This window comes from Poromitra crassiceps, assembly GCF_964638095.1.
Source record: "Poromitra crassiceps genome assembly, chromosome: 5".
Classification (NCBI taxonomy): domain Eukaryota; kingdom Metazoa; phylum Chordata; class Actinopteri; order Beryciformes; family Melamphaidae; genus Poromitra; species Poromitra crassiceps.
The window spans coordinates 46,931,193-46,953,532 of NC_139642.1; the positions used below are offsets into that span (position 1 = coordinate 46,931,193).

The window sequence follows — 22,340 nt, forward strand, 5'->3', positions numbered from 1 at the left end:
CACACACACACACACACACACACACACACACACGTCACTGTAAGAAGTTATTTAAAATACGATACTGAATTAGCTAACTGACGGCAAAAGCACAACTTATTGAGTTTAGACTGAGGGACAACCACGAGGCCCAGAGGCTGCCCTCCGGCTCCTAAGTGTTAAGAGGTCTGCAATGTAGCTGGGGGCCAAACCTACAGTAGCATGTGCTTCATAGTTACATAGCACTTCATGAGTCCAACAGAGGGTATTCAGAAGAACAGCATAGGTAGGTACAGTAGGTATTCCAGTTTTTCATTGTTGAAATATGTTCAATAATCAATCTATAATATAGATCTATAACATAGAAGTATAGATCTTCACATCATGGCATATTCTTTTTATGCATAGTACCTGGTCAGTTGTGGTGTCTGAGGTTCTGTAGAGCTGTAGGTCACTTCTGATGTTCAGAGAACTAAGTAACGTGTTTATTTCAGCAGCTGACACGTGTGACTTTGTCACAGTGACACAGGTTTCCTGTGACTCTCATAACTCTGCCACCCCATGGTTATTCATCATCGTGCTCTGCCAGGCAGATGATGACATCTGCTTCTTCCCAATGGGCCCATAATCATCACTCCCTAACAAAAGGACAGCATATGCCGGCAAATAGCTCACTCAAGGCAGACTTATTCAAGCTATCATCACCGCATTCCTAATTGTGCTATGTTCCTTTGCATCCACAAGACGTGAGATTTACCCTCTCTCTCTCAGTAAATCATCTTGGATACTTTAGGAATGAGTTGGTGAAGGCACGCTTTCTATAATTGAACCAAGATCTTTAAAATTATATAAGATTCTAAAAGCTCATTTTGATTGAAATGCCTGCAGGCATTCAACAGTCATAATATACGTGTGTCTGCTGCTGTTTGGATTATGTATGATTGGGTTCTTGTGATCATAGCTCATTGGTTCATCGCCCCCTGCAGCTGCACCCACACGACAGGCGGCAGTTTCTCAGATGAACATACTGTATAGCTCAGAGTACATGAGAAGCAACCGTGTTCTCTGGTCCAGAAACAAATCATCTCCATTACATACAGTATCTAGATATATGCTGAATCTGTGTGCGCTTGGACATAATTTCCCCTCTTCTCTCTCTGTAACTTTCAATCCACATATTTTTACCACTTCCCATTAAGCAGTGTATCTCTGGTGTATGACTGTTGGCAGCTCTACGACTTGAGTTTGCTGTAATGAGACACAGGAGATTGGTAAAAGGTGCTAATGACAGCGTATAATTATGTCGGAGAATCCCACTCGTCTTTTCCAGAGGATTTAATGCCAGACCAAACCCGTGTTGTGGTCCATATGAGGCTTTGTTTTCCCAGACTAATCATGCTTCCAACAGTAATTAGCGTGTGTTTATGAACATGGACTGGTCTTAGCATGATAACCACATGCATTTGAGCTCAGCAGCTAACATCTCTAAGCCTTTCAAAAACCACACACAGCCCCAACCCCCCCCAACGACCACCCTCCTCCCCATACCCGCCCCCATCCGCCCAGCTAACGTAACCCTCTTTCTCTCAGATCATTTTCGACAGAATTATCACTTTCCTCTCTCGTTACGACCCGGCGGCATCGACATTTTTACTATTTTGCTTGGCAATTTATGCAGCCCGTGTGACATTGCGTGAAGCCATCACAGGTCTGTCAAAAAATGGCTTACTCTGCATGTGCTCTTTGTTTAACCAGTGGCACGCAAAGGAGAGACCTGCTTTAACGAGTTGTTGTGTCCTAGATAAATATTTCCTCATGCGCAGTGCGCCGTATTGATAGAAGAGCCATAGTGGATTGTCCATCAATTTCCTTTCATCTTGGTGCCACCCTCTGCCGGTGCTAGTCCTCCGAGCCCGTACTATTTCAAGAAGAGTAATGACCTCTCACTGGGACAACCTAGATAGGCGTGTGGCCGATGTAAATCCATGTCAAATCAAACTCTATTGTGGTGCATACTATATATTGAATGTGGCTAGCTGGTGGAAGGAAGGCTGCGGGAGAGGCTATAGTGAGACTGCTCTCTGTGTGGATGTGTTTTGCAGCAGGCAGTGAATTGTGCCCCCTGGCTGGTGTCAGCTGTGGGTGTAAGCTGGTTTGGAGAGGCCTCTCTCTCAGCTCTGTCTGGACAGAGGTGACCCCGTGCTATAACTCACACATTACTGCGTGTTGGCAGGGGAACAATGCAGCCTTTAACGCCGCGGTTTGCTCCGCATGTTGACTCCTGGACAGAGAAATCTCCTGCGGTCATGAAGTCAAAGATTCTCACAACTCATCAGGAGTTTATAGCTTCTTCGGGGCGTTCAATAACACGGCCAGATAGGGTTCGGTCGACTCTTCTTGTGAAAGGTTGAAAGGTGAAAGTGTGAATCATACCGGCTTCATCAATCATGCACCACACTGAGGACGCTCACATATCAGCATGTGAATGAATTATTCATATTAATTCATTCGATCTTTTCACCGTATTTTCCCTGATTTCGAGGAAAATCGACGTACAACTACAAGGATAAAGAACTTGGGAAAACAAACAGACCAGAGTAAAACAGAATCCCCACCCGGCTGCCCTGCAGTCAGCTTTAAGCAGGCATAGACAAACAATCTCTCCTACATTGTTTCACTTTATGGTTATATTTCGTCATATCAAATTCATCACAGATACAAATGCGCCTTGAAAATATGGCCCCGTCCAAAATGCACTCATATTTCAGCCCTCATAATGCTGAGCCCAGAGTCATCCAGCCTGGAAATTGCCCGTGGAGAATTCTTGTTCGCCCGGCTATTATATGTGCCACATCCTATCCCGGCCTTTGTGAAGACCCTCTTCCCTGAATGGCCAATTTCCCTCACCCAGACACTGACATTTCAGCTATCAGACTGCCTTCGGTCACAGGGACGGAAACCTACCCCGCCCTCCCCTTCTTCAAATACTGCCAGAGGAGAATCGCTTCCTGATACCCTGATACCCCCCTACCGCCACCTCCGCCATACACTCCATCCCCGGCAGCACATTATGATGTCCTTGATGTTTTATCATTAGTTTGGGAGTGTGTGGTCCCCCACTGCTGTCGTTTGATGGAGTGCAGACACTAAAGGCATGGAGACAGCCAGCCAATTTTGCCTGCTGTGCCTTTACCCCAGCAAGGGGTCATGCTATCTTCCCCCTGCATTCCTCCGCTGAGGAAGCTTTCAACCCTCTTCCTACTGTTGCATACCTGGATTGGCCTCCATTTTGTCTCTCTCATTATTTTCTTCAGGCGGTTGGTGACAGGCCTAATCAGTATCATCATGGGGCAGAGGCGGCCGCTCGGCCCTCTGCTGCGCTGCAGCGGGAGACCGGCTAAACGGTTCAATTTACAGTTCGACTTAATTACTGGAAGATGCTGTATCATGGAACACGACGATTCCTTTCCATGATTCTGAGACGATATTATTCACAAAACTCTTCTTAAGAAACAGTGAAGCGAAGATATTAATTAGTGTCCAGAAAAGAAGTGGCGCATGTATCGGGGGAAGCATGGTGCTAGTCTACGGCTCTCCCCAGATCGGCAGGGAAGAAGCAGCGACCAGGGCAGAAAAAGGAGAGAATTGGCCAAGTACAATTGGAGAGAGAAAATTGGAGAAAAATCAGGGGGGGGTATATATATATATACTGTATATACTGTATATATATATATATATATATATATATATATATATACAGTATATAGTGTACAAATTAAAATAAAACAAAATTTATAAAAAGCAAAAACACTATTCATCGATTTACAGTGCAGGTAGCGCTTGCTCGTCATCTTCAATGACTTGTCTCTTTCTTCACTGTCTTCCTTTATTTCTTATACATGTTCTTTATTTTTTTTATTTTCCCATCTAGATGCTCCCACTACTATCCCCACACCCACCACCAACCCAGACTACACGCAAGGTACTGTATGCCCCCACTACTGTCCCTCTCACCACCCATTTGTGTGTGTGTGTGTGTGTGTGTGTGTGTGTGTGTGTGTGTGTGCCTGCCAGCATGCGTGTGTGTGTGTGTGTGTGTGTGTGTGTGTGTGTGTGTGTGTGTGTGGGTGTGTGTGTGTGTGTGTGTGTTTGTGTGTGCGTGCGTGCGCGCGCATGTGATCAGGTGATCAGGGGAGACAAAGGGAGAGAGGGAGATCAAATATAAGGTTATGAGAGACTGCAGCCGGCCAGGTTTAATCAGATAGTGCTGCTGATGGTGACACTGAGGACAGGCAGCCACAGGGCTGTCGGAGGCACCTGTCATAGCCCTTTCCACTCACATGTTTGATGTGGGAAAATGTTGAGAGAGACTCTGCTTTGCTGTTGCGCTATCTTATCAGCATCTGCAGCCGTATCTCAACCGGCCCATCCCTCACATTATAATACCCTTTACATCTCCACCACAAATGCCAGTCACATCACGTCTTTGCCAGGCTGAAAACATCAATAACTATTTTCTCAAAGGCATATGGAATGATTGAAAGCCAGTTCATTTACGGCATTTATAGCGGAGCGAGCGACCGTCCGCCGTCATTCGTACGCAATATTTTACGCCTTGATCCAGCCCTGTTACGAAACTTTATTTCTAAATATTAACCATAAAAAATCTATTATTTCAAAAGCACTGCTAACGCTAGACAGATGACGAGCCAACCTTGGGAGTTGACATTTGGATATGCCAGTATGTGACATTTTCAATACAAAAGAAAGTATCCCACAACTATCCTTGAAGGATAGACCGGATTATCATTCAGTAGCTACAAAGACACCGCTATTTCATTATTTTTTTGGCAATTGACATGATCTTAGATATGAGTGTCAATATACAAATGATAGTTTTGAAACTCTTAATGTGAGACTGCGTCAAAAGGCCCGTAAGCTTTGATCAGAATACTGTAATGATGACAACTTTCACTTATTTTTCATTCATTCACCCACTCATTCATTCATTCATCCATCCATTCATTCAATCAATCAATCAATCATTTGCTTTTATTTATTCACTATAGGTGCGCTCGATGCATAGGGTCAGCCTCGCCCGTAGCTCATCCTCACCTGTCCCAGCAGTTGTTCTGCCCTTGGGGTCAGTACAGTAGCTCCCCTGGCCTATGAAGTTTGCTTTTTCTCAGCAGGAGTCATAGTCCTTTTCTCAGGAGTTCGAGTTGATGATTGCTCTATAAATAGGTCACGATGACATCAATTTAATTGTGACATCATCAGTGACATCATTAGTGATTTCATAGCATTGAAACACACGGTGTTGCCTTGAGTGATACACTGATGATGTTATCAGTTATGTCATAAGACTTTACAATGTCTATGACATCTTCAGTGGGACAAAAGCTGAAACAGACAGAGTTTGAAGACTCATCACTGATGACATCACGTCACTGATGACTCATGATTGATGACATCGTCGCTGATGACGTCACATCACTGCAGTCTTGTCACAATGCCTCCTTGTGTGTGTGTTTGTGTGTGTGTGTGTGTGTGTGTGTTTGTGTGTGTGTGTGTGTGTGTGTGTGTGTGTGTGTGTGTGTGTGTGTGTGTGTGTGACATCACTGACTGGTCCTGTCACAATGGCTCCTTGTGTGTGTGTGTGTGTGTGTGTGTGTGTGTGTGTGTGTGTGTGTGTGCACCCTTATGACATCACTTTCGACATCATCACTGACATCATGTCATTAGCTAATTAGCCTAATTACACTAATTACCGGCTCTGTCAGGTCACCCCCACTGGTGCCCTGTATACCCCCTGAAGGTTTCAGCCCGATCGCACTTGAAATGGCGTAGCTGTGGCCGGACATAGAATTGAAACATAAATATCGCCCGCATCCTCAATTTTATAGATAGATGAACAATAGAGTGAGTAGTCTTGGCAGTGCCCTCTGTCCTACAGTATTTGTGAGTTCCCCCAGGTCAAATAATAATAATACACACCTTTCCATAGCACATCTTAGATTAATGACAGGAATACTTGTGTCCTGTGGGTTACATTCAGAATGAAAGCAGTACTGTAGACTATAGTTTATGGGTGAAATTTTCTCTTCAGGACAGTTTTATTTCTGGCAGTAATCTCACAGCATGGACCCAGCACGCAATCATTTCAATCCCATGCCTCTCATTGGCCGTGGCCAACAGGAAGTAAAAAAACAACTCTCATTGCTCCCTCTTGTGTTCCTTTAAGTCTTCACTTCTGAGTTGCAGCGTTGCAGCCGCCTCCATGTTTTCATACTGTAACATTTGAGTAATTTCCGAAAGACAGGCTTGAAAGAGGATTTACCGTGATTTATGCAGTACATGCTGGGAGGATGTAATTGAGCTTTCTTGCAGTTCACTACTCTTCTAAATACCCTGTCACAGGGGCAATGTTAAGCTGGCTCGCGGTAGATCGCTTTGCACTACAGTACCTTAATCAGCATAACAGCGCAGTATGGCATTATTTTCCTCTCGCCACTAAGGAAGTATAGCACAATTCCTTATCCATTCATTATAAGCAGTACAGTACGTGCATTGGCTCTGGCACCTTCAATAGAGGTTTGGCATTGTTATTAGAAGACAAAAAAAAAGAAAAAAGAAGACACTTGTTTTGGACAGTATGTGCAGCTCTGTACGTGCAGCTCCACGCAGATCTGAGCCCTTCACAGCGTAAATACGAGGAGGGATCATCCAACTGAACGAATAAGCACATTTTTCAAGTTGCCATCATTTATTAATCCTCATAAGCCGCAGGTCCTCCGTGTGGTCACACTATATTTCCTCTGTTTAATGTGAAAGGAAACATGTAATGGGGCTTCTGTGAAGTTACTAATGCGCTGCCTCCTCTTCTCTTGGCTCATAGTTGATGTAGAATATTACTTTTAATTTCCAAATTGTGATGCTTTCACGCGCCGCTAGATTTCCTCCTCTCTGATAAGCGCTTTCCCCCTTCTTGGTGTAGCCTAGCAACAGAGGCAGCGGTTCAAGGCCTAAATATGGTTTTGTGCTGGGGGGGGGGAGCAAATGCCGTGGTAAGGCACAGAATCTCACAGTTGTTTGTCTTCTTTGCCGTTTCATCTGTAGTGTCTGAAGAGCATGTTCAAAATTTTTTGAAGAGTTCACATTGTCAAGTCCTTCTCTGTCTTTAAAGATCCAGGGCTTCTAGAGACCTCTTGGGAGAAATTACTCACAGTTTTATTTCTTTATTAAAAAAAAAAAAAAAAAAAAAACATTTGAAAGTGATCCTAATACTTCATTTGTTTTCTGAGATTTCACACTGTATAGATTGTATTGTAGTTAGCTATTTCTCAAATGAATGATGAACTGAATGTACAAGGTTGTGCGTGTTTCCATCGCTGGAACGTGCTGTACGCAATTCATTGTGAGTTGTACTCACAACGCGAATGAACAAGCAGCTCAACCTGGCAAGCTAATGTGACAGAAAATATGTGTTTGCGAAGATGTACAGTACCTACTGTACATGGCTTTCAGGGTTACAGCACAGCACAGAGAAAAGAAATGAAGATGGTTTTCCATGAGCAGCACTATGCCAGAGCTCGCAGAAGGTAGAATTCAGCCAGATTCCCAGCTAGAAGGGAATAAAGGGAGTCTGCAGAGATAATGCTCCAGCTCGTCAGATGCTCAGAGATGATCCCAGGCAGGGACATCATATCCTGGGTAAGCCTTTACTAACCCCCCTCTCCCCCGGCGTGTCGAGAGGAGGGAGAGGAAACACAAGGAATTATATTCAAGTCTTGATTGCAAAGGTCCTTACCAATGTTTCTTCAAATCCACAATCAGAGGTCAATTGCTGTTTAGTATGTTAGGACCTCCACGGAATAATCTAAACTAACAGCAAACCCGGTACTAGCCTTTATTGTAGTCCAGAACGATAATTAAATAACATTTAATAAACAGGCTTTCTTGAGATGAACAGCCTACTGTGACATATTGTTGAAACTTGTATACTGTAGATGACATTATAGCATAGTTGTGCGACCAAAGTCCTGCAAAAAATGTAAAACCCTGCCAAAGATAGTTTTGCAAGCAAACATGTATAATAATAATAATAATAATAATAATACATTTATTTTATAAGGCGCCTTTCACGGCACTCAAGGTCGCCGTACAACAAGAAAAAACAGTTACAAAATACAATCAAAACAGTTAAATTACATTACAAAAGCACAGAGCTTGCAGCAGAGCAACCAGCGGGAAATGTGTCTACATACGCCTGCCTAAACAGGTGTGTTTTGAGGTTAGTTTTGAATGAATTGATGTTGATGGCGTCGATGTTCCTGATGTCGGGGGGGAGGGAGTTCCAGAGGCGAGGGGCAGAGCGGCTGAATGCTCTTGCCCCCATGGTGGACAGACGGGCAGGGGGGACAGTGAGGTTGATGGAGGAGGCAGACCTGAGGGACCGGGTGGGGATGTTGAGGTGGAGGAGGTCGGACAGGTATGGGGGGGCGAGGTTGTGGATGGCCTTGAAAGTATGGAGGAGGATTTTATAGTCTATGCGTAGTTTGATGGGGAGCCAGTGGAGTTGGTGTAGAATGGGGGTGATGTGATTGATGACAGGGGTTCTGGTGATTATACGGGCAGCAGCATTCTGGACGAGTTGAAGCTTATGGAGGAGTTTGTGGGGGAGGCCAAAGAGAAGGGAGTTGCAGTAATCCAAGCGGGAGGTGACGAGGGAGTGGACCAGGATTGCGGCGCTGTTGGGAGTGAGTGAAGGGCGGAGGCGGTTGATGTTGCGAAGGTGGAAGTAGGCGGACCGGATGGTGTTGTTGATGTGGGTATGGAATGATAGGGTGCTGTCGAGGACGACACCCAGACTCTTGACCTGAGGGGAGGGGGAAACCAGGGAGTTGTCTATGGTGAGGGGGAAACTGGGTTGCTTGGAGAGTGTGGACTTGGAACCAATGAGGACTACCTCTGTTTTGTCACTGTTGAGTTTAAGAAAATTGGAGGTGAACCAGGATTTGACTTCCTGTAAACAGGCACAGAGGGAGGAGGGAGGGAGGGTGGAAGTGGGTTTGGAGGAAACGTAGAGCTGGGTGTCGTCCGCGTAACAGTGGAAATGGATGTTGTATTTACGGAAAATCAGACCAAGTGGGAGGAGGTAGATGATGAAGAGGATAGGGCCAAGGACAGAGCCCTGGGGAACACCGGAGGAGAGGGGGGAAGGATGAGATGTGAATGATTTTAACTGTATGAACTGAGTACGGCCAGAGAGATATGAATGGAACCAGTCTAGGGGTGTGTGAGATATACCAATGGAGGCTAGGCGGTTAAGGAGGGTGGAGTGAGATATGGTGTCAAATGCGGCGCTCAGATCGAGGAGGATGAGGATGGATAATAGTCCGGAGTCAGCTGCCATCAGGAGGTCATTTGTGATTTTGAGGAGGGCTGTTTCTGTGCTGTGACGGGGGCGAAAACCGGATTGGAACTGTTCATAGAGGTTATTTTCGGAGAGAAGTGCATGAATCTGAGAGGCTACTGTTTTTATACATGAGTCCTTATAATAATAAGTAATATCACAATGAGCAATATAATAATATGAATAATGATGATAATAAGAGGAATAAGAATCACTTCAGAAATCACCGTCTTGCAGTTATGCCTCCGCCAACAAGTCAAGTTGCAGTCTACTGTGCATCCATGTCTGCCCAGACTCATACAAGCACAAATACCAGTGGTGTGGCCATTCAGCCTTTAGGCAATGGTTGAGGGTACCTCAACAACATGGCTAATCATTTTCAACATGGAAAATGGACCTACGCCTAACCCTACATCCCCCTAGCCACTCCCCTCCCCACCCCTCAAACGCCGAATCTCTACGACCATCCTATCCGTAGCTACGACCCATTTACCCTAGCCCTGCCCCTTACTGATAACGCCCCCTCCCATCGCCTACATCCCCCTAGCCACTCCCCCAACCCACCCCTCGAATCCCGACTCTCTACGACCTTCATATCCCTAGCTATGGCCCTTTTTCCCTAGCCCCAGCTAGCCATGATGGAACAGATGTGAAGTCACAGTGACTTTGAACTTTGACCTTTGACCACCAAAATCTAATCAGTTCATCCTTGAGTGCAAAATTTGAAGCTATTCCGTCAAGGCTCAATATCAAGGAGATATTGCGTCAACGAGCATCGGATGGATGGACGGACACGGCTCGTTAGGGGCACGGCTATCGCATAAAAAAGAAAAGAAGTGTAGTCTTGGACTGAATTTCAATCATGGAAGACTAAAAGGCATAGGTAGAGCACCCCATGCTGTCATACCCCTCAGCCCAAATGACGTCACTAAATGACGTCACCATCACTGACGTCACCTTCTCTATGACGTCACCCTTGCTGGGAATGAATAACGTTCGTGGATTCAGGAAATGAATTGATTCGTGGCACACTTGACTTTTTAATTAATAATACTTTTTAATCTTTGGGTTTGGGGGAAGGTTTGTCTTTTCAAGTCAAAAGGCCAAGTCGAGTTGCAAGTCTTTTTTGATTTTGTCAAGTCAAGTATAAAGTCATCAAGTTTGTGACTCGAGTCCAAAACTCTGGTATATACTGTATACAGTACTTGAGGATTATACCCATGTCTTTTTTCCTTCAGCTTCCGCGCTCTCATACAGATGGTTTTCATGGCCTTATGGGACACATACTGTATGATATGCCATTGTTGTTTATAGTTTGTTTTGAGAGAGAAAATGTGTGATTTAGTGCCAGATGGCACTTTAGGATTTAATCTGGCGTGTTTTCGGATAAGAGTCATACATTATTTTGTTTGTTTGGTGTTTCTTGCCTCTGCAATGATAGATGTTCGCTAATTGGCAGGGTTCCACTGCTTAAGGTGCAATCAAGCCTTACTCCACGCACACTTTTGACTCCACCAAATGCTGTTAAAAGTATTGCATTTGATATTCAACATAATGAATCATTAAATATTCTCTTGAATTGTTTTAACTCGCACAAGTATCATCTCCCTTTGAAGTTCAGTGGAATAATTAAAGGGTCATTTTATAAAGGCTAATGTTATCCTCTTAGATTTGTTTATTCTGATTCCCTGTTGAAACAGTGTTAGTTGTTTAAGTTTGACCCACAGATTTTTTTCTTACTTTTTCATAACAGTTATTAAGGAAAGAAAATATTGTAATGGTCCATTTTAATTGGTGTCTGGGGAATACGTTTCTAATGCCAGCGCACCCTGAAGTTAAAAGAGTGTTCCACTGCAGTAATATTGGGATAGTTTTAAATTATTATGAGAGCTGTAAATTGCAGTTTGCAGCTTGCACATTAGGTAATGCAGACTCAATGTTGGGTACCATCTGACAAACAGATGGAGTGTCATTGTGTCACTCATATTGACGGCAGATTCTCCCCGTTGTCCTCGTTCTTGGCAGATAAGGTGCGCTTGTGTGGCATGCTACTTTGGGAAGAGGGCAGAGATTTCTATTAGTTTGTCAACCATTTCCCTGGCCTTGATCTCCTCTGGGGAATGGGGGGGGGGGGGGTTGAAAAGGAGGAGAGGGAAAACAGGAAGTGGAGATGGGTAGTATTACTGCATTTTGTGTGGAGAGTTTTGCCAATGTCACATTTTCTTGGCAAGATGCAGTAAACAGCCAATGAATGGTCCCAAGTTCACGGTCACAGTTTCTATTCATTTACTGTAAGTCAGAGCTTCACTTGTATTCTCCGTACCTGCGTTAAATGTCACAGCTGAATTATGTGCATCTTCACGTCATTGTTGTGGTTATTACAAAAGACTCTGGCCTCTATTTAGCTGGAGAGCCGTGGCATTGGAATTGTACTGAGGACAACATTGTGTTCCGTTGATGATTGGCTTTTTGTGTGGATAGTTTTGCCAATGTCAAATCCTTTTCTTGGCCAGATGCAGTAAACAGTCAACCAAGAGTCCCAAGTTCATGCTCACAGTTTCCGTTAATTAGTCATTGTATTAATCGTGGTCAGACCTTCACTGGTGTTTTCCGCACCTCTGTTAAATGTCACAGCTGAATTACATGCGTGTTATTCCAAAAGCAAGGGAATGGTACTGAGGTGAGGACAATATTCTATTCTGAAGGCTAGGTTGAAACCTAACTATCTGTTTTTCCTCAGTACAAAAAAACTACCAATGAAGAAAAAGTAATGTACTGTATTTACTGTAAGGAGCATATTTAATGGAAATAAAGGTGTTGCCTCTAAGATGTAATTTTAAAGAACATGTTCATAAGCCTATTAGACCTATACAAGCTGCAATAGATGGAATATGAGGCTAGTAACTAAAAGACCAATTTTACAGCGTGAGGTTCACTCTACACACAGTATAATAAATAATAATAATAATATACTGTTTTAATATGTTAGTTGATATGCTTATGTTGCTCTGCATAGCTCAAGCCAGCATTCTTTTCCAATTCTTCTCAAAAGTGACACTTTATGCTTTAACTCTGAAGGCAAAACTCTATTTTATTAGTTTTTTTTATTTAGGATAGGGACAATACATTTTTATGTAAATATGCCAGGTTATAGCCAGAGGCTAATTTCCATCTGTATTCCCTTGGCAGGTCTATGTTATAAAACAAACAATTCCAAACAGTATACAAGTGTACATAAACTTCATGAGCACAAAAGCAAACAACATTACATAGACAAGGCATAAAACCACACAAACTTCAGAACCATAAAGAAGACAACAGATCACACAGACAAACGACACTATAATATTATGTGCAAGTGGTGAGGCAAACCAGGGAAAGAGAAGAGCATGAGTTTAAGTGCTTTAGGTGCCAAGTGCTAAAGTAACTGGTGTTAAAGTGCATGTGCTAAAGTGCTAGTGTGCTCATTTTATTGCACGTTGAATTATAAAGTGCTGGGTTACTGTACACATGGGTACACATACAGTTATATATATATATATATATATTAGGGATGGGCATTTCTAGCAAAAACACTATTCGAAATTCACTGGCCAAAGTCGACTTTTAATCGAAATTCGAAAATAAAATTAACACATTGACTGCCAGCCGTTTTTTTTTTGCTGTAGGTAGCTTTTGCTAAGCCGTTTTTTTGAGGATTCTGGCTCATTTTACAAGAGCCGAGGATTCTTTTCTGTTTGGAATTTGTCAACACAAAGTTCACAAAAGTACTAATAGAATGTGTGCTTTCTCTGTCTAAAAGAGTTAGTTTGTAGAGTTAGTAGTTATGTAGATATTAGCCGTTGAGTACAGCATGGTTTTAGCGTCTGAGAGTGAAAGCTGAGATAATCGCAGTTTTGTGAAATTCAATCAAACAGGCAGAACAGTCACTTTAACCATTTATTTTTGGCATCAGTGAGAGATCAGACATCCAAACAATATAGTTCCGAACGCCCTCTCCTTCAACTCCTCCCTCCGTGGGCGTGTCTAGTGGCTTTCAGCCTGCGTTTGTCACAAGCGAGTGCTCTGCTGCTGGGAGTTTGAGCAGCCTCCCTCCCTGGCAGCGAGTTTGAGCAGCCTCCCTCCCTGGCAGCGAGTGTGGATAGGTCTCACTCGTCTCTTGGGTTTGAGAGCCCCGATGAAGCCCCGTGCGACTCTAGGCTTTATGCTGCCCACACAGTCCATTTCTGGAACCCCCCACCGCAGCAGCGCGAAAGCGTCCCCGCCTACAGTATGAGAATGAGGCTCGTTCGTTTCTGACTGTAAAATCGCCAAGCCATTTCCTTGAGAATGGAGGAAGCAGCCGCGGGAGGCGGCTGCTTTTGGTTGACTTTATCTCTGTCGGGAGAGGACCGTCGCCACCTAGCTGGTCGGTAAAATAGATTATACACATTCAATACTTCCAATATCTCCATAGGAGACGCGGGGGGCATTGATCCACGTAGCACCGTCAAAAAAAAAAAAACGATTTTTTTGACGTATTAATACGTCAATGGCAGTGAACCGCTGGATTTTTTTTGACGTATTAATACGTCAGTGGCAGTCAACGTGTTAAAAATGTAAAAATCTTTTTTTTTTTTTTTTTTTGTGAAATGTTGCATTGTCACCCCTGATTCTAAGTCTAAGGCTTTATTAATTAATAGAAAAAGCTTCTGCTGTGGATTTTTAGCTCAAACAAGCATTGCACCACTGAAGTAAAGAACATGTTACATGACATTGACATTTTCGAAAATAAAAAACAGTTTTGACAATCATGAGTGGTTCATTAAATATTTAGTAGGCTCAGGTCTGAGTGCCAAAGGGGTGCCAAAGTCACCCCCTCTCCCTCTTCATGGGATTTCATCCGCCATTCATTTTTCCATAAACCTTGCTTAAAATGCTTATAAAAATTGTTTTACTTGCTCAAACCAAGCGATTCGACTATACTTAGAATCAAGGGAGACAATGCAACATTTCACTCACAAAAAAAAATAAAAAAAAATCGAATTTCGACTTTCAATAATAAGTCGACCTTGATAATAACAACGATTATTCGAAAATTCGAAATTCGATGCCCATCCCTAATATATATATATATATATATATATATATATATATATATATATATATATATATATATATATATACACACATATATACCGGTATATATGTATATATGTATGTATGTATGTATGTACTGTATGTATGTATGTAGTTATGGGCTCAGTCCATACATAAAAAAACCAAGTGTAAACAGTAACTCCAGATGAGTTGTCCCGCCTGGGACCGTTCAAGTCACTGGGTGCTCAAGCTGGAGAACGAATCGCTCAAAGATACATGTATGCACCACATTATGCTACTATAGAACAAGATAATAAAAAAAGTGTATAAAATGAACATTCTGAGAGAAAGCACATGTAAATTATATATGTACATGTACTTTGTACTACAGTTTAAAAGTGAGTACAGTTCTGATTATCCTTCAGCCAGTGTTAAAGATGGATTTTAAAGGTGGAGTATGTGGGACATTCACTTATAGTGGATGGTATGCTATTCCAGATTTTACTAGCTTGATGCAGCTAATAATGGCGACAGCACGGTGGAAATTCCCCAGGCTGTGCTGAAGCCACTACAGCTAGTAGCAGTAAAGTCACTGTGTGTGTGTGTGTGTGTGTGTGTGTGTGTGTCTCTCGCGAGACTCCTGTCAGCTAGTGATCTGTAGCTAACGGCTAGCAGCTAGCAGTAGCAGCGATGCTAACGGCTAGCAGTGCCAGCGATGCTAACGCTATACTCTACTCAGCCACACCACTGCCTGAAGCGGGCTAGCGACCTTGGTCTAGTAACTTACAGTGCCGTGCACATGCACCAACTGACGCAAATGGAACACAGTGTATGGGTGTGCCACGCCCCCACGCCACGCGTCCAATGGTGCAGCTTCATCACTCAGCAACTCAGTGACATTCCCATTTTACAGCCCCGTGCAGCCAAGAAGGATTTGGAGGAGATTGACCACGCATGCTCAACTTCATTTCACTTCCTTTTCAAACAGCAAATGATACTGAGGTTAGCAGGTCAATGCTGCAAAAACATCCTTGGGCAGATTTTGTAGCCATGCCCCATCCCACTGCTATTGCCTAGGAAAGGGTTATATTGAGAACCTATTCTGTTCAAGTGAAGGCTTTGCTCTATCAATGCAAGAGAATCATTGTTTCAATTATATCCATGTAATTGCATCTATAAATTGTGTGTGTGTGTGTGTGTGTGTGTGTGTGTGTGTGTGTGTGTGTGTGTGTGTGTGTGTGTGTGTGTGTGTGTGTGTGTGTGTGTGTGTGTGACACCTGTATATGGCTTTCTCCAAAGCAGAAAACTGCAAAAAGTAAATGATAGAAAGGGAAATGGATATTAGAAAAGTGCAAATAAGTGTGCTGTTGTTGATATTATTATTATTATTATTACATTTTAGTAGTAGTAGTAAAAAAAATGGCACTGCTGGTATTTATATTAGTGTGTTTGCTTATATACAGCATTCTGTAATGTGTTACGCTATGACTACTAAAATGTAAAAGAAAAAAGATCAATATTCCATGTAATCAGCCAGGTGACAAACACACAGCTCTGATCCCCAGTGTGACAGAGAGTCTGATGGGATGTTCTGTTACTGACCAGAGTGGCAATTAGTCATTCCAGTACAGATAGAAAGGTGGCGCCGTAAAGCATGTGGTCCTGTAGTTGAGTGGAGCAGACTCCACTGCTGTGCAGACACGGGCATCAGCTGCAAATCCTCTTTATTCCCCCATAAATCCCCGCGGCTGTGCACATCCTGTCAGGACAGAGGTGTGGGCATGTCAGCACTCTGAGCAGTGAGCAGAGCTGTGCGCCGCCCATCCACATTACCCACATAATCAAATTCTATTTATTTTCAAGGCCATGAAGACTGCTGTAATAATATGCTCTGTCATTTGGAGAATGTTTTTCCCTCTAAGCAGCCGGCGCTATTATGAATACATACATTTTTAACATGGACAGCCCAGGTGGGAATCGATCGTGGAAGTTTCAGGGCAACGCAATACCAAGTGAACAGGCAGGACTAATAATGACACCAATGTGACTCTATTGATCCCCGATGGAGGAATTCTCTTTTCGCTTACGCCGTCCAAATAGAGGTCAGAGGTCAGGGGCAGCTACAGAGTGGCAGCTGGTCGGGACTCGGGAGGCAGTGATTTCATCTCAGTCAGGAAAAGGTTGATGTTCATTTCTAACACAATGAGAATCTCTTCTCTCTCTTTCCAGTTTTTGATGGTACAAATCTTGAAGAACTGAGTTTCTGTCTTTGGGGACCAAAGATCCACTTAGAGCAACAATGGAGACAGACAGGGTTTGATTAGTTTGGCAAACTACTGTAATGGCCGGCTATTTTCTGACATATTGGGTCAGTTCATGCATACTGTTGACCAATCAGAGGGGAGCCTATCAATGTTCCCAGTGCTCAATATTCCCAGGGCTCAATCAATGTTCCCACCCAGTGCTCAATGTTCCCAGGGCTCAATACCAGTGTTTCCTCTATATGCAGTGTTGCACCATGAGTGGAGTTTTTTAATCCTGGGTGCAGGTGACGTAATTTACACCAAGAATAAGATTCTGTTGACAACCAAAGGCAGAGTATTTCAGAGGGCATTTCCACAATGTTGACAGTTATAATTTGAGTCATGTGACATTAACAGGTCCTGTTAAATTATACCACGAGATTGAGAAATGCAATTCTCATTGCACTGGACCTTTAAGTCCTCCCCCTCCCATTCCAGTTGAAGGATGGTCTCCCTTTTCACTTCGCCAGCCCGCTGCCCAAGTCATAAATAAACGACTGCCAAACAGAAAAGCAGCATTCATTACATAATGTACGCGACATGATATGCAACCAACCATTACAGTGCATAGGTGTCACAAGATTTATAGTCTCTCGCTGACATTTTTGTGATACCTTTTTAGATGTGTTCGGTGCTTTCACCGGGCACATTTCTCCATGCAAAATAAAATGTTTCCTCTGTGTGTGTGTGGGATGGGCGAGACCCTGCGCGTTTCGCTGCGGATGTGTCAAGTGGAAGACAGTGGGGGAGCAAGCTGAGGGCAGGAGAGGTGCAGGGTGAGGGAGGCGAGGAGAGAGGAGAGGTGCAGGGTGACGGAGGAGAGGAGACAAGTTGAGGGAGAAGAGGAGACAAGCTGAGGGTAGGAGACATGTGGGGTGAGGGAGGAGAGGAGACAAGCTGAGGGACAAGAGGAGACAAGCTGAGGGTAGGAGACATGTGGGGTGAGGGAGGAGAGGAGACAAGCTGAGGGACAAGAGGAGATAAGCTGAGGGTAGGAGACGTGTGAGGTGAGGGACAAGAGGAGACATGAGCTATGATATCTGCCATCCTGATACAGTAAACAAACTGCACCTCGCACATCCCTGCTCCTCAGATACAGACGCACAGCCATCCCTGCTCATCAGATAGACACACATCCCTGCTCCTCAGATACAGACACACATCCCTGCTCCTCAGATACAGACGCACATCCCTGCTCCTCAGATACAGACGCACATCCCTGCTCCTCAGATACAGACACACATCCCTGCTCCTCAGATACAGACGCACATCCCTGCTCCTCAGATACAGACACACATCCCTGCTCCTCAGATACAGACGCACATCCCTGCTCCTCAGATACAGACGCACATCCCTGCTCCTCAGATACAGACGCACATCCCTGCTCCTCAGATACAGACACACATCCCTGCTCCTCAGATACAGACGCACATCCCTGCTCCTCAGATACAGACGCACATCCCTGCTCCTCAGATACAGACACACATCCCTGCTCCTCAGATACAGACGCACATCTCTGCTCCTCAGATACAGACGCACATCCCTGCTCCTCAGATACAGACACACATCCCTGCTCCTCAGATACAGACGCACATCCCTGCTCCTCAGATACAGACGCACATCCCTGCTCCTCAGATACAGACACACATCCCTGCTCCTCAGATACAGACGCACATCCCTGCTCCTCAGATACAGACAGACATCCCTGCTCCTCAGATACAGACGCACAGCCACCGTTTGCTCGGTGAAGACGAGTCCATTTCACCAGAGCGCTCAGCCGAAAAAGAACTCATTAATTATATTTTCATTGCAGTTCCAGTTCCAGGCTATCTTCATGTTACCCGAAAAGGGACTTATATAAGGCTCTGTGATTGGACAAGATGCGAGTGTGTCACTTGTCTTCTCCTCAAGTGGACTTGTTATGCCCTCACAGTGTAAAGGAATTCTGCACTCTCCTCTTCGTCTTTTATCAGAATCATTCGAGTTCAGAGCATGACTAGCGAGATTGATGGAGAATTGGGCTGCTCCCTCATGCAGCAAAGAACAGTGCAGCCATTCCTTCACCCGCCACTCCTCCATCAGTCCAAATGTGCACAGATATAGGCTATTGATAAATCCCTCTGAACTATTCTGAGACTGGAAATTTAAAGGCTTGAGATTTTGCCTTTTGCTCGTGTGGTGCACGGATAAATCTGGCTAAATGGTAGGCAGAGTTACACTCCGACACCTGAGGCTGCCATGTATTCCTCTGCATGGGGACACTGTGTGCCAATTTATCGGCACACTTGTGTCTATTTCTGATGATTGAGCTTGATAACGGCCAGAAATGACCCCTTAAATCACAGTGGCTTTTACACTGTGTGAGCTCTCTCTTAAATTGCAGACGATGTCGAGTGCATCATTGCAATAATAACTGTCTTAACACATTTTTTCAACACTGTTCATTGAAGAGGCTCAGACAGGCGTTTCAGTTATGGCGCTGAAGACATCATAACACATATAATGAGCTGGATTCAACCGTATAATGACACAAATACACGGTATGCAACATCTTTATTAGATCGGCCTCCAGTATTTATTTTTGATTACTACTCAATCAGTTATTTGAACATTATGTTCAAATAACCAATTAATGGATTTATCAAAATGTAAAATGGGTTTTGAATTGGAATGAGTTTCACAAGCCATCGGATGGTAACCCTGTATGTTAGGGACTATGTATGCACGCACGCACACACACGTACGTGCAAAACTGTCGTTGGCTTGTTTTCACACAACATGAGCATCCTTATGGCACATATCCTATGCACTAGAGGCCTCATTCATTCTGTTATCAACCTGAATGGCTGCTGGCCTGAAGCAGTTGTGGAGTGACAGTTTATATGCATAAGCACATCAGCACTAGATGGTTTAAATGGCCTCAGAAAGGCTCTTCAGTTCCAATAAATAGTGAATCATCCGCCATTCTCCACAGCCCTGCAATCTAATGTGTCTTTCAACTGTCTCATTTTTATCGGTAAACAACACAAGCTGGCATTTGACTGAATAGCTTTTTCATTATATTATGTATCTGTGCGTTAGGTCATTCTTTAAGAAGCTTTGTGCGAAAGAAAACCAATTTAGTGTGTTTTGCCAGTCTAATCTGGTAATATCCATGGAGCACAGTGGTCAAGGTCTGTGTGTGTGGTATTAGCTTTGCGACTGACTGAGCGCGTTTTATACTGATCACCAAATTATTTACTGTCATTGTCTTGTTTTCAGACTCCCGAGCCGGCGAGGGGGCACCGCAGAAAATTGACCATGCTGTCATTGGAGGGGTGGTTGCCGTGGTGATGTTTGCGATCCTCTGCGCACTCATCGTCCTCGGTCGATACTTCGCCAGGCACAAAGGTAGAGCACATGCAGTCAAATCATACTTGATCATGAACCCCATCTCTTTACGAGTTGGCGCGTTTTCTTTTGATACAAGTGGAGTGCAATCGCATTCAAGTGCATGGCACGGGGGTGGGACATAGCTAATTTGTCTGTATTCTCCCGCGCAGGCACCTACTTCACGCATGAAGCCAAGGGGGCAGACGATGCGGCAGATGCGGACACGGCCATCATCAATGCAGAGGGGGGACACAACAACACAGATGAGAAGAAGGAGTACTACATCTGATTTGGACAGGCCAGAGAGGAGAGAGAGGTGGGAGAGGTGGTGGTGGGGGGGGGATACTGCAGGAGCACTATGTGGTGGGGGGGGGGGTGGGGAGAGTGGGGGTTTTTGGGGGGCGGGGATTTGGGGCGACAAGACGACAGAAAGAGGACAGGAGGACAGGCATGGCCAAGCAGCTCGAGCTGGCCGTGCTGGTTCTCCTATCCGACCCTTCCTGGACTGCTGGGGGCCTACTTCTGTACAGTTCAATTATTTTCCAGACAATTTTGTGCCTTGTTCTATTCCTTTAAATTTTGATTTTTTTTTTGTTTCTTTTCGTTTTGTTGTTGTTGTTGTTGTTCTTGTTGTTGTTTCCTCGGCCGCCGCCCATGTGCTTGTTTCATTCCCCCCCCCCACGTACTCCACGAGATCCGTTTGTTGTATTTGGCTTTTGGAGGCGATGAAATGGCCTGTTTGTCTATGTGTGCTGCAGCAAGCTCTTAGCTCATGAACCTGGCTCTCAGAGGCACTGTGTTTAGAGGCCGACTCGCCCGCACCTTTGGGTCATTTCCAGGAAAACTGGGACACAGTGTCAACGTCTAATGGTCCCTGTTAATTCAAGATTTTAGCTGTATTACATTTCGTCCTCCCATGCATACAGATCCAGGGGCTTAGATGGGTTTTGACATATATGGCACCCAGACTTCACCCTTCCCTTTGAGGTCAGCTTCATTCTGCTCATAACTAATGTTATGTAACAATTCTGCATAATCATCTTCATTATAGAATGTATTTCTTCCCTGAAGGTGGGATGATTATGTCCAAAACAGCAAAGTAGCCTCCAGCTTTGATCTCTCATTGGTTTGAAAGACACGGTCATGATGTTCATTAAGAACATCTGATTATTATTAGATGTGAGCTCAATTCAGTATTTGTGTAGGCGATTATGGCACGTCAGCTGAAATGTGGCATGACATAGAGTTTAGATTTCCATAGAGAAGATCTGTGCCATTTCTTCATTTTTCATCGTTTGCAATCGTAAGCAAAGGTGTCAAGCAGCATTTTATGATAATCTGTAAACATAGACAGTTGGTGTTTCTGATGACTGAGAGGACAACAGTATCTCAACAATGCCAGATAGCATCGTTATCTATTTATTATGCTTTTCTGGTGTCATTAGATGAACATCTGGGCATTGAAAACACTGTCTATTAGGAGAAGAAAACACATTGTGTGATCAAGGCAGCCCCTACCAATCTGTTATTTAGTAAGGATTTATTTTTATTTCTATTTTATTTATTTATTTTTGCAGCATTTATTTTAACATCTAAGGGATGGATGGTCCAAAAACATGGCATAAAATGCAGCCCCTGTACTGTAATTACAGAGCCATTACTGTAGATTCTCTTTGCGGTGGCAGACTGTATGCTGTTGTTAGCGTCAGGGTTTACTTTGACTAAACCCTGTCATAGTTTAAAGAGCCAGTCGTGCTGCATTGATCATAACGCCTTGTTAAATTGTACTATGTGTTTGATCTTGGTACAACCTGTTCGATCTGTGTTTGGTTTTAGATTAAAGTCTTCATGTTTTCTTACCACCCACACTTGGTCAGCAGTGGACCGAATACAATAATTATGTGAGTGTATGTGGGCAAGTACACTGCATATTACTTATGTATAGGAAAAGTTGAAATTCCACTTTACAGACCCCTCCTCTCTGAATATAATAGAAAGATTCTTTTCTTTTTATGTCTTTGTGTGTCATTCTTGGACAATTTATTTTAGTTCTATATTGAGTTTAATATATTAATTGAGCAGTTATCCAGAAGTTTTAGAAGGACCTTGAGTTCTTTTGGTTTGATCTGTTATTTGATTGTACTGTGTTAAAGGGAAGATAGAATGGTACAATTTCACAATTTCAATTGAAA

At 43.7% G+C, this 22,340-nt stretch overlaps 1 protein-coding gene across 1 annotated transcript in view; it reads left to right on the forward strand.

Annotated features, from left to right (window-relative positions):
- Positions 1-20,437, forward strand: part of cadm1b (cell adhesion molecule 1b) — a gene marked incomplete at both ends in the record, with an annotated part of 151,852 nt that extends 131,415 nt beyond the window's left edge. Inside the window, 2 exons of the mRNA XM_083637275.1 lie at positions 20,038-20,166; positions 20,319-20,437. Of these exons, the coding sequence (XP_083493401.1) occupies positions 20,038-20,166; positions 20,319-20,437 (248 nt within the window). The remainder of the gene's footprint in view (positions 1-20,037; positions 20,167-20,318) is intronic.
- Positions 20,438-22,340: the final 1,903 nt, after the last annotated feature.